We start from the raw sequence: 12999 nt of genomic DNA, 5'->3' as shown, positions 1-12999 counted from the left end.
TTCTCCACTTTCCGTTGGCCTTTTTCACCATGACGACGTTAGCCAACCAAGAGGGATATTTTATCTCTTCAATGAATCCAGCCTCTTTTAGTTTCTCCACTTCCTCTGCTATTGCAGCTCGCCTTTCCTCCCCAACTTTTCTTTTTCTCTGGGAGACAGGTTTTGTGTTGGGTGATATTGATAGTTTATGTGTTATCACCCCTTCATCTATTCCTGGCATATCTGGACTTGTATTACTAAAGGGTCATCGTCATGGGGCGCTACCTCCAGGCCGTCCCTTGCAGTAAATGCCAAATCCGGGATGTCGAGTGGTTGGGGTTGTCTCACGAGATATATCTCTGAGATGGCTCGACGCACATATCTTTTCCTTGCTGAGCTTGACTCCCCTCCTCCTGAGAACCCCCCCGCTATTGTATTAACAGCGATCCTCTCCTTTGGAGGCTCTTTACTTGGTCCCGGAGTATCTCGTGGCTCATGCCTGGGGATTTTTGGCACGACGACTCGGCCTTGCGCTGCATCGTCAATGAACCTTCGGAGGTGTCCGCTTTTAATCAGTTCTTCGATCAAATCTCTTAGGCGGAAGCATTTTTCCGTAGAATGACCTCTGCACCTATGGTAGGCGCACCAGGCATTGTCGTTGAGTCCCATGGGGATATTGTTGGCTCTTTTTGGGGGGAGATTTGCCAAGCCACTGGCCAGAATTTCGTTTAACACGTACACTTTTGAAGTGTTTAATGGCGTAAACCCTTCCTCGGCGGGGTGATTCCTGAACTCTCTCCTTGGTGGTTGATGGTATGGCTTACCATGGTGCCTTTGCCATGTGTTTCCTTGATGACTTCCCGTTTTTGGTCGCGGGTGTTCTGGGGTTCTAGTAGCACGGCCTACATATTCCTTCTCCTTGGCGTCTCTTTGCCTTTTCTCGGCGTTGCTTTCTTCGCCCTTTATGTAACACTCCGCTCTTTTGTTTACCTCCTGCATTGATGAGGCTGGTTTTTAGGCTAGGGATTCGTTGAAATGTCCTGCTCTTAGCCCATTGTGGAAGGCCGCCACGAACATCTCCTGGTTTGGATTTGAGACCTTGATGGTGGCCTCGCTGAATCTGGCTAGAAAACTACGCAACGATTCGCCGTGGTTTTGGCGAATGGAGAATAGGCTAGTTGACGTGACTTTCACGTGTTTCGATCCGGCGAACTGGTGAACGAATTTTTTGTGAAAATCCGCGTAGCTTTCTATTGAATTTCTTGGAAGGTTCATATACCAACGCAAGGCTACATCCTTGAAGGTGCCGGCTAGTAGTTTACATTTTAGGTGTTCTGGAGCATTGATTATGGCAGTTTGTGTTCCAATTGCCATCAGATGCTCTCGAGGGTCAGTTTTTCCATCAAAGGTAGGAAGGTGAGGAACTTTGATCGCTTCCGTGACTTGTGTATCCCATAAATGTTGTGCCAAAGGCTGTACATCCATGATGTTCTCTCCTTCCTCCTCTTCTGAAATCATTTTTGCTTTTTCTTTCTCATGTGTTCTTTCGGCTTCGATAGCCGCGATCTGGGTCTGCAAACGCCGAATTTCTATGACGGCGGCTTGCAAGGTGTTAACGCTAGAATTATCGTTGTTTCCATGTTCTCCAGCCATGTGGAGATGTTTGATTTTTTCGTCTAATTGCTGTGGTAGGCTGGGATCAAATGATTTTACCGCAGCCCCACGGTGGGCGCCAAAATGTTCTGGTAAAAACTCAAAGGGGTTTGTATTATTGATTAAATGATGTGGTTACACTTGGTTCAATCCCAACAACCCTGGGAGTTTTATCAGTCAGAAAAAGGATCCCTTTGCAAATGAAAGCATGGAGCTATTTATAGAGCCTCTAGTCTTCTTCTCCAAGTAAGGATTCCTAGAAATCCGGTCTACAGCGCCTTCTTCGGTGACACATCGTAAAAATAGGGATAAAGACCTTGGTCTCCAAGCTATGGCGGTTGCGGGAGGTTGGTTTCTTCCTTCCCAAGTCAGTTGCTGTCGCAGGGAAGAAGAAGATATTTTATAATCATGCGGAATTCACTTCTGGGCGTTGCCATGTTGTCGTTGGTCACGCCTTGGTCTTGAGTCGCCTAATATGACGTTTAGGGCTTTTTGGATTTGGGCCTAATATTCTTTCTTATATTAATTCGGCTTGTTGAATTTGCTTCTAAGCCCATTGCCCAGTCCAATATGCCTCCATCATGAAGTGTAAAAGAGACTCGTTGATCATCAATAGAAACTATAGGTCTAACATATGGTAGAACAAATGCACCAAAGGTTTGGCAACAACGAATCCCTATTATTTAATACATTCTTTTGCTTTCTTCTGGGTAAGGATTAACCACCCAACTTTGTATAGTTTTCCCTTTTTTGATATTATATATACATGAACAAAGAGACATAATATTAGTTCCAGTAGATGTCTCTGATGGTTACTAATCACTCTCATGTCTCAAGGCACACATTATTACTATTATTATTTATATTTATTTAGATTTTTATTTTTTTTTACAAAAGCAAATTCAATTCATTTTATTAAAACATAAGTGTTCAATATAACGAGGATAATTAATATTTTCATTCTTAAACCACGTATATTGCCTTAATCATTGCATCAATAAAAGGAAATTATTATTAGTCAAAAGGAATATGCTTTATTACTAATTATTAAAAGTGTAATATTCTTTTTACCGCAAAAAAAAGAAGATTAATATTTTTTCTTGTAAAAAATAATAATTTAAAAGAGTATTAAGACATTTTTTTCTTCTACCATCAATTTTATTTAGTTCGGGGGTTAGTAAGTGATTTTAGCCTCTTCTGATCGCAGTTGTAGGGATCAAATTATGATTCTCCCTACCAAATTCAGCGTCAATCACTACTGAACCAAACTAACAATTGGTGAATATTAATAAGAGATTTAAAAGAGTCTAAATCTCGGACCACTTATCTATCAATTCATTCTTAATACTTCCGTTTAGCTTTAACTCCAATTCACGATCACAATCTACAATAACAATATAAGAAAGTAAAATGTTGACAATTGCGCTTAAAACATTGTTTAAAGAATAAAAAAAAGTAACTTTTAGTATAAAAAATTGTTACTGGGATAAATAGTGTTTATCCCTTTTTAGCGAATTTTGATTTACTTCTATAATGATTAAATAAATAGGCTTTAGATGAATATATCTATAACAATATATAAAGGGGATAAGAGAGTTTGAGCTGGATTTTTTTTGGTCCATTTTGCCCTTAACTTCCTTTATGGTTTTTTAATTATTCCATAATTGCCCTTAACTTCCTCTCTTTTTTTTTTAATGGTTTTTTCATCTATATCTATTCTATACTATCTATAACAATATATAAAGGGGATAAGGGAGTTTGGGCTGGATTTTTTTTGGTCCATTTTGCCCTTAACTTCCTTTATGGTTTTTTAATTATTCCATAATTGCCCTTAACTTCCTCTCTTTTTTTTTATGGTTTTTTCATCTATATCTATTCTATACTATAATATATAAAAAGAATACATGAGTTTTGGGGTAGAATTTTCATAATACCAACATTACCCTTGCTTTTTTTTAGTAGCAACAAAAATCTTTTATTAACAAACTCACCATAACATAAGGCGTATCTTTTTTTTTGGGTACATAAGTTAGACACAGGCAGGCGCGGAACACGCCTGCCTGGCCCGCTAGTAATATATAAAAAGAATACATGAGTTTTGGGGTAGAATTTTCATAATACCAACATTACCCTTGCTTTTTTTTTAGTAGCAACAAAAATCTTTTATTAACAAACTCACCATAACATAAGGCGTATCTTTTTTTTTTTGGGTACATAAGTTAGACACAGGCAGCGCGCCTGCCTGGCCCGCTAGTATATTCTAATGAAAACAAAATAGAAATTTAATTTAATTTACCAATCGTTAGTTGGTTTAGTGGTGATTGACGCTAAACTAGGTAGAGAGGACTGCGGTTCGATCCGCACAACTACGATCAAAGAGGGTTGGAATCACTTGATGTCAGAACTGACTCTTGAACCAGATTCAACCGGCTAAGAAAGCTAGAAATTTAATTTACACTCATTCATCATCAAGTCCCCCACATACCCACAAAAAAGCTTCACTTCAAAAGAAACCAACGATCTAACCCTTAAAACCTATAAAAAGCAACACAATCCAACGGCAGGAAACAATCTACAACCGTTAAGCGGTGGTCACACACAAAACCAAACAAAATATCTCACGTATTACCCAAAACAAAAAACACTCCAAAGCCTCACTCACATAAACTCCCTCTCTCACGCTTGACACGTGTCCCACTCAGCCAAATACAGTTTTCTTTTCTTTCTTTCTTACATCTTACACAAAAAATAACATAACCCATTTTATTTATTTTTTATTTTATTTTAATTTTCACTGTTTCGTGGGCCCCACTCTTCTCCTTCGTGTGCTATCGTGAAAACAAAACAAAAGAGAGAAGAGAAAGAAGAGAACTTGCTTATAAAATTGCCATAGGTAAATTTCACTAACCCCTCTCTCTCTCTCTCTCTCTCTCTCTCTAACTAGGTTCTCTTTCTCTCTCTCTCTCTCTCTCTCTACGTTTCTCAGTTTTTTTTTTTGAAATTTTTTTCTCGCGTTTTCTTTTCCATTTTCCTACGCTTTCTCGCCGATTTTGATTATGATGATTTTGATTTTTTCTTGTGTAGGGAGGAATTTTATTATACTGGAGGATCTCATGTACTCGCCTGTGGATCTTAATTATATTCACGATCATGATGGCCCTTGAAAATTCAGGTTTCTATGATTTGATTTATGCAATTCGGTTTTGATTTTCTATCATTGGGATTAATAAAACGTTTTTTTTTTTTATTATTTTAAATTTTTGGTGTTTAATTGGGGGGTGCGGTTTGCATTTATGTTGAAATTTGTTGTTGAGAGTGTTGGGTTAGTGTTTGTTTGCTTGCTTTGTGGTTGTTCAATTGCTGATTTGGTGTGGTTGAGAACAATGTGTGTGAGAATTGGGTTTCAATGAGTGGTTTTTTACTTTGTTTTGGTGTTAATTTACTGCTTCAACTGCAAGAAATGGTGGATTTTGCTTGTTATTGCTTGTGGGGGGTTGGGATTTGGTATGTTAATGCTGTGGGAGTGAGGATGGGAAGTGGGAGAAATTAAGATTTTGAATTTGGTGGATGTGGTGGAGCTGGATGTGAAGAATTTAGTGTGAAAGGCATGGGCTGGGAGTGTACATCGGAGGGAGGCTAGTTTGGAGCGTTTGTTTAAAACGTGTTTCATGTTATCGTATCTCATTAGAGTTTCAGATTCAATATTAAAATAGAGTAGTAGTTTACTCTATACAAATTTAAATCGGTGCTGATATATTTTATTTGATTTATGTTACTCCTTGGATAGTATAGCATGACTAAGATTCTTTTGGTGTTCAAGATTTCTTTCTATTCTCAGTTGTGCATTTTAAGTATGAAAAATGTTAATGCGTACAAGATTTTGTTGTTGCATAAATCCAATGAATGATGTGGCATGGAGAGCTTGCCCTTCAATACTCAGATTCATTTTCGGTTGTCGGTTGTTTTTATTGTTTTTTAGTTTCTGTCTTATCACTTACCCTTGTGAAGGGTCTAATTTAATCATAACTAAGTAGTAGAAGAAACTACCAACATAGTAAAATCATTTTCATGTTTCACGTGGGGAGAGAATTAAGAAAGAAAGAGCTTTATTTTGATTTTAATTTATCTTTTATTTTATTTAAAAGATATCCACAAGCTGTAGATAAATTTCAAATGTTTGAGGTTTCACCCATTCATTCAATTCCTGCGTGCGGTTTGTCATGCCATATAGACTTGGTTTAAGCATTTGAAAACTAAATGATTTTGTCAGTTAACATCTATCTTGAGAAGTTGATACATTGTTCCATTTTGTCTGCGATCTAGTACTTTTGGGGAAACTTGCTTCCTGAATACCTTTGTTGTCTCTTCGTGCTGATAGTTTTTTAGTTTCTGACCATATACTGCAGATGCATGCTTTTTTCCAGAGTGTGATCCTGTTTCTTTCTTTTTATGCAGAAAATATGCAAATATCCTGCGAGGCATCTCTAAAGTGCCTCCAGGGAAAAGGACCCCCTTTCACTTTTCAGTGTAATGGGAGTTCTATCGAAGGATTTCCGGAGCTTAATAATGAGTCTGGTACTCATTCAGCTGGGAATGTTCCTGAATCTAACCGCCGTTTAGGCAGTGAGTTTCTTGAGCCTTCCAATGAATTTCACAGTAAACCTACTTATCACCATGAATACAGTACCTGGACAGCTTGCCATTTTAACCCTCACAAACTGCAGCAGTGCCAAATGAATGCTTTTGAGAGCCACTTTTACCCTTATCCTGTCGAGAATCAACTTCAATATCTTCCAATTAATATGGTTTCTCAGGGTTACCCGCGTGAGCAATTTCAAGAATTTCAGTATTTTGTGGTCATAGACTTTGAGGCGACCTGTGATAAGGATAAAAATCCCCATCCTCAAGAAATAATTGAGTTCCCATCTGTCATAGTGAGTAGTGTCACTGGTCAGCTGGAAGCATGTTTCCAAACATATGTGAGGCCAACCTGCAATCAGCTTCTGAGTGACTTCTGCAAGGATCTGACTGGTATACAGCAAATTCAGGTGTGTTAATGGCAAAATCTTACCTTAACTTCTGATAACGAAATTATACAAAAAGAGCAAGATAAACTTTTATGCACCTTTATTCTGTGATTCGTTTAAATTTTCGTTTTGTGCTTATTATTGAACTAATTAGGATATGGCTTGGTTGTTGTTGTTGTATTGAACTAATTAATATAGTGTTACGTGCATGTCAAACAGCAGGATTTCAGTAATATTTGTAATTGTAAATGGTAACTTCCTTAGCATATGAAACTAAATTTATGCAGACCACCCAATTCAGTAACAAAAAATGTTTATTTGGGTTTGTTTGTATAATAATAGGTTTTTTAAGATTTGGCTTGTATTGAATTGTGTGTCTTTTCACGCCATATAGGTAACTATCATACTATAGATAGTATACTGTATATCTATTAATTACACAAGGAACAATTGCCTATGTTATAGAAAACCAGCACTAATTACCTCAAATTAATGTTCCCCCTTAGCAGGTGCATATATATTATATGAACCAGCTTGTTACAAAAAGAGTCAACCATAGGTTGTATAAAAGATTTAGTAAATTCTTGTAAAAAAAAAGAGATGTAAATATGCAAGCTAACTATTGTTTAAATTTACAGAACCAATAGTGATCTTACTTGAAAGAATCCTTTCGTTTCCTAACCAAATAACTGGTAATCTCTATTTGTTCAGTTCTTTGTTAAAGTTGGGGAAGAGGCAATTTGCAAATTTTCCATAGCACAATACTCAATATAGTAACAACCAGCATCAATTAATCTCAACAAAGACACAGCACCCTAAAATTAATCTTCTTATTAAATTAGATGATAGACTTACCAAACCAGCATCAGAATAGACTATAGACAACAACCGGTGCTGGTGTTATAAATTAACCCTTTACGTGGGGCAATATGTGATAGGAATGTAGACTACAGGATTCCAATGACTATCTAAACCAAGGAACAATTTCATATTCCCACTCTTACAACTAAATTAATGTTTGGTCAACCAAGGTCTATCAGAAGACCCCCATAACTTGGCAGGGAAAACATCGTGGCTTGCTATTGTACTCTATCAAACTTGGGTAGACTTAGTTAGAATCAGTTGGGCCTGTTCTTGCTTGTGAGTTGGTGACCGAGTCAATTAGTCTCACACAAGTTGGAATAAGCCTAAAATGACATGCCTCCTAGCCGTTTTACTTATTCTATTCTCTTCATGCTTACTTCAATGCCTCGTTCGAAACCACAAAAAAAAAAAGAGTGCTTAGGGTGCTTAAACAGTAACTTAATGTGCATGGAGAGCCGTGGCTTTCAATGGGCAGAGGTTTATGGAAAATGACGCTGTACTGCAGAGCAATCCGCTGTAGCGGTAAGCAGGCTGGGAACTGTGCCCTTGCATTTCATATTCAAAACTACCCTATTATTGCATCCCAGAGCAAGGTTGCTTCACTCGCTTATTTGAATCTGTGTCCTGCTTTTCATCTTTCCACCACGGAGGAAGTTGTCTTCACATACATCTGTATTTATCTTTTAGCATCTTCCCACCATTTAATTTTTGGTTATATTCTCAGGTCTGTGTTTATTCTATGTTGGCAATTTGAACTTGCATTTAGCTTGAATTGTTTTCAGTTTAGGAACTTACTCCCAGATCTAGTACTAAAGCACAGTCTCAATTATTTTGTTTTGCTACCTTTCTTTACTATGGAGACGGACGCATTGTTGAATTATTGTTAACAGTTTTCTATTATGCACTGCCAATTAGAGATTTTTGTGGTGTTATTTTGGGTGTGTTTGTTTTACCTTTAAAAAAGTGATTTTTTCTTTGTATTTTTAAAAATGATTTGTATGATAACTAGGTTAAAAATAGTAAAAGTTATTTCAAATTCATCTTTTTATAAATTAAACGAGTGATGATTTTGACATTCAATAACTTAAATATTCATGTTAGAGATTTTAACTTAATAAAAATCACAATTTTTTAAAAAAGATATCTCTAAAAAATAATTTTTATGAAAAGCTATTTAAAATAGCTTCTTTTTTAGAGATTTTTTTGAAATTTTATGATCCAAAAAAATTTGTAACAAAATGATAAAATACTTAAAACGACATTTTAAGAGAAGCTATTTTAACGCAAAAATAATACACTATAATCATTTTTAAAAAAAGCTAAAACAAACTAACTCTTTATATAGTTGGTAAACTCTCGAGTCTGACAAAATTGGGTAGGCAGTCAACATTAGGATTTATTGGAGTATTTTTAGATTGGTAGTAACATGCATGTATGTCAGTATGTGTAAAAGTGACGGCAGTAACATTTTAACTAACAACTGCAATCCGTAATAAGTATATGATAGGGACAGGTATTGCTTTAGTAATGTGTATAAATAACTAGGTGAATCCATTGAATTTGATAGAAAAACCTTCCAAACCAAACACAATTAAGGGTGCAACATGGTCGGCAGCATATGTTGATGCTTCAGGTTCAGTAAAAATCATAGTTTGCAATTCACCATGATGAAAAGCATTCTTAATGTCTAACTAATGAAATGGCCATTGTTGAATAGTATCACCAGCAATTAAGAGGAAAACAAAAGCAACTTTGGCCATAAGAGAGAATGGTGTCTCTTTAATTGAAGCTAAACATCTATGTATATCCGTTTAACCACAAGTTAGCTATTAGGCTGTCAACTTCTCTAGTGGGACCAATATGATAATGCGAATTTTAAGCAGCCCAGTTGGACAGAGTGGGTTTTGTTTGTGGCCATTCTTAGAAAAACAGAATCTATGAACAGTGGATGATGTTGGGGATTAGCTGCCTATGGAACAGGGTCTCAGACGTAGCATACTCGCTCGTGTGCATAGAGCGTGTAAAAGACACAGAAAAAAAGGTGCAATAGGACAGTCGATCATAGCGGGTCTGATGAGGGCGAGGCAATAAGCTGAGCTAGAGGCTTTGCTGCTGATTTAAGTTTGTCGGCAGTGGTTTTTGCTGTCAGAGAGTAGTGGCAGCTAGAGGTTGGTCCAGATGAGAACAGTGGAAGAAGTACCATTGTTTAGCGCTCAGTTGGATGGATCAAGGCGTAATGGGTGACTCCTTATACCATATTGAAGTAGATGATTGAGGTTAAATTATGTGTCTAACTAGTTCAAACAAGCTACCACTTATGCAAAATATTCATTATAAAATCACTTTTGTTAGAAACTGGTTTTGAATGCAGAAGCAAAATAGTGTTTATGCATATAAAATTCTTACAACATAACAATTTGAGAGACCTGCAAAATATTCATTATAAAATCACTTTTGATAGAAACTGGTTTTGAATGCAGAAGAAAAATAGTGTTTATGCATAGAAAATTCTTACAACATAACAATTTGAGAGACCTGGTTCTTCCTGTTCTAATGGCTTTTCAAAACCAAAGATAACCTGACCAATCATCCTTTCTTCTTATTTAGAGCTTACCATCTCACACCCTCAAACTAAGGGGATGACCAATCAATACACCTCCTCCCCCCAAACATTAACCTTGTCCTGAGGTGAACAATTTGTAGTTAGAATACAATATCCCACCAGAGTCCCACTGTCAAAGGTCTCTAACTTTATAGGTGTTGACTTTACAAACAACCATCACCATCATGTAAGATCCAGTACTAGTAGGATGAAATAAGAAAACCCTTAAATCCATAAATTTATTTTCCCATCCCTTCACCTTGTGGTTGTTCTCTACTTCTACAAAATTGGAGTTAGCAATCTCCACGGGCAGCTTTCAAGACTTGAAGTTTGAGGCCTTCAATGGTGTTGAAGGATAACTGATAGCCTTGTTACTCCTAATATCCACTCTTTGCACCCTTAACTCTTCCCTTTCCGCAGCCTCTCTTTCGCATACTCTATCATCAAAACTTAAAATGCTTATTTTTTTACAAAAATGTCCCGGTGCAAAACCGAGGCCTCTCAATTGCCTACAGAGGGGCTAACTGAGAAGACCGATTTAAGCATCATAGAGTGCATCTGTCGTGACGTCGGCTCTCAGGGGCAGTGTTATGATAGGGACTTGGGTATTATGGGGGTGCCCAAGTCCCATAACAAGTAGTATGGGATGCTTGGTTATGTATGTAAGCGGCATAATTCTTCCCCTTGATAGCCAGCTTCAACTGTGGTATGATGTGTGATGCAATTATGATTGTAAAAATAATGTGATTAATATATATTCAGCATAAAACAGTTATTTTTTTATTGATATGAAAGTGGTAAAGGGGTGGATAACAAGGATGTTAGGCAGAAATTCATATTATGTGGGTCTGTAAATTGGGGAAATGAAGAGGATTTTCATACCCTCCCTTTCAGTCACTACTACGTACTCACTATGTTCTGGGTGAGTACAGTGTAGTGATTGCTTTTCAAATAATTTTTGTATCCCTGCATCTTCTGTGTCAGCCTTGTGTGCGTGTGTCCTGATTGGACGATTAATATCCTTTGAGGTTGACACAGTTAGTATATGGGGGTAAATAAAGAACCTCCACTTAGGCATGTACTCAATAGATTCTTTGTGCCCTTACTTACAAACTCTTTGAACACTTAATAAGTTGTGCAACCTAAACAGACCTTGAATGACAAATACTTCAATGCTTTATTTATTGTTTTTCTAACCTCTGAGTCGCTTGTCAAATATTACATTCCCCTGGGTGAAGATTGTTAATTGTATTTCTTACTATATTTGGTTCAGGTGGACAGAGGTGTTACATTGAGTGAGGCTCTACTTAGGCATGATAAATGGCTTGAGAAAAAGGGAATAAAGAATGCCAACTTTGCTGTGGTTACTTGGTCTAACTGGGACTGCCGTGTGATGCTTGAATCTGAGTGTCGTTTCAAGAAAATACGAAAGCCACCATATTTCAACCGGTAAATGCTGCAGTGTAAAACGATAACCTATGTTTATCAAGATTTCATTTCAACTGACTTTTGTTTATCTGTTTTTAACTACTGTTAGATGGATCAACTTAAGGATTCCTTTCAGTGAGGTATTTGGTGCTGTGAGGTGCAATCTCAAGGAGGCTGTTGAGATAGCTGGCTTGGCTTGGCAGGGCCGTGCTCATTGTGGCCTAGATGATGCCAAAAATACTGCTCGCCTGCTGGCACTGCTCATGCACAGGGGCTTTAAGTTTTCCATTACCAATTCCATTATGTGGCAAGCTGCTGAGCGATCACTGATCTGGAGGCAGTATCCAGAACAACCAAGTGTTTTCCCTTATTGCCCCTTCAAAGCAAAGGATATGAATAACCCTATCATTCCGTATCTCCCTTACTGTTATTGTGGGGTGAAAAGCATAATGAACGTGATCAGGAAGCCAGGGCCGAAGCAAGGGTGCCTTTTCTATGGATGTGGAGGTTTTTCTTCGACTAGAGGTCCCCGCTGCAATTACTTTGAATGGGTTTCTGCCTAATTTAAGGGACCTTTTGATCTACTTTGATCAGATTTCAAGCTTTCTTATATATGTAAAAAAAGAAAAAAAGAAGAGGAAATGGCTTATGAAAGTAGTGGTGTTGTCTCTAGTGGAAGTATGTACTCGTGGCTTGTGTGGTGAGGTTTGTGCTTCATGAATTGTAGAAAAAATTAGTTGGCTCTATGGCTCATTACTTTGAGACTGCTAAACACCAAAGATAGTAGTCTTGTTGAGGAGAGAGGGAGCTTCAACCTGTAAAGCTGACTTGTTGACTGGAGAACCATTGGGGAGTATGAGGAATGGGTAGTTAGAATGATGCTTTTACATGCCAAGGCATGATAAGTTATCTTTTAAAATAATCCGTTATATAGGACTCTGTTACCTTTGCTCTAATGGGAATCACTATAATTTCCCGTGGCCCTTTCTATGCGTGTTGCCGATAACATTCTAACATCGACTCTGTTTGCTGTCCTTGAGTTAAGCTCAACGAGTATCGCTAGGATTTGGATTGCCTACAGCACACATCCACCGGCTACGTGAATGCGTGCTATTGTAAGCAATCTGACATTTGCGCAATCAGTAAATTTGGCCCTTTGGATTCATTTATTTGAGAATTTGGGATTTGGGAAAAGATGCTTGAAGCAATGGATGAAATCTAGAGTACATATTTATCCATTGCATGATATTAGACAATTCAAATCTATATTGAATTTGGCTTGAAATTAAAAATAAAAATAAAAATCTACTATGATTCATCAACTATATATTTTAAAAAAAACAAAATTATTAAACTAATTCAATTTAAATAACTGACAAGTAAGATTAAGGATATCTTTTTCAAAATAGCTGACCTAGAGCTTGTCTTTCTCTTTTTATTCCAAAC

At 37.2% G+C, this 12999-nt stretch overlaps 1 protein-coding gene across 2 annotated transcripts; it reads left to right on the top strand.

Annotated features, from left to right (window-relative positions):
• The first annotated feature begins 4383 nt into the window (after positions 1 to 4383).
• On the top strand, positions 4384 to 12541 carry LOC123894580. 2 transcript variants are annotated; one of them, XM_045944612.1, is made up of 5 exons: positions 4384 to 4525; positions 4717 to 4804; positions 6088 to 6680; positions 11399 to 11574; positions 11663 to 12541. In XM_045944612.1, the coding sequence occupies exons 2-5, from the start codon at positions 4783 to 4785 to the stop codon at positions 12114 to 12116; spliced, it is 1245 nt and encodes a 414-aa protein (XP_045800568.1). In that variant the 5' UTR covers positions 4384 to 4525; positions 4717 to 4782; the 3' UTR covers positions 12117 to 12541. The 2 variants fall into 2 exon arrangements, with proteins under 2 accessions (XP_045800568.1, XP_045800569.1); XM_045944613.1 differs by having other exon boundaries at positions 4484 to 4576.
• Positions 12542 to 12999: the final 458 nt, after the last annotated feature.

This window comes from Trifolium pratense, linkage group LG7 (assembly GCF_020283565.1).
Source record: "Trifolium pratense cultivar HEN17-A07 linkage group LG7, ARS_RC_1.1, whole genome shotgun sequence".
In the NCBI taxonomy this organism is placed as follows: Eukaryota; Viridiplantae; Streptophyta; class Magnoliopsida; order Fabales; family Fabaceae; genus Trifolium; species Trifolium pratense.
The sequence above is the reverse complement of the archived record's forward strand: the minus strand, read 5'-3'. Positions and strand labels throughout refer to the sequence as shown.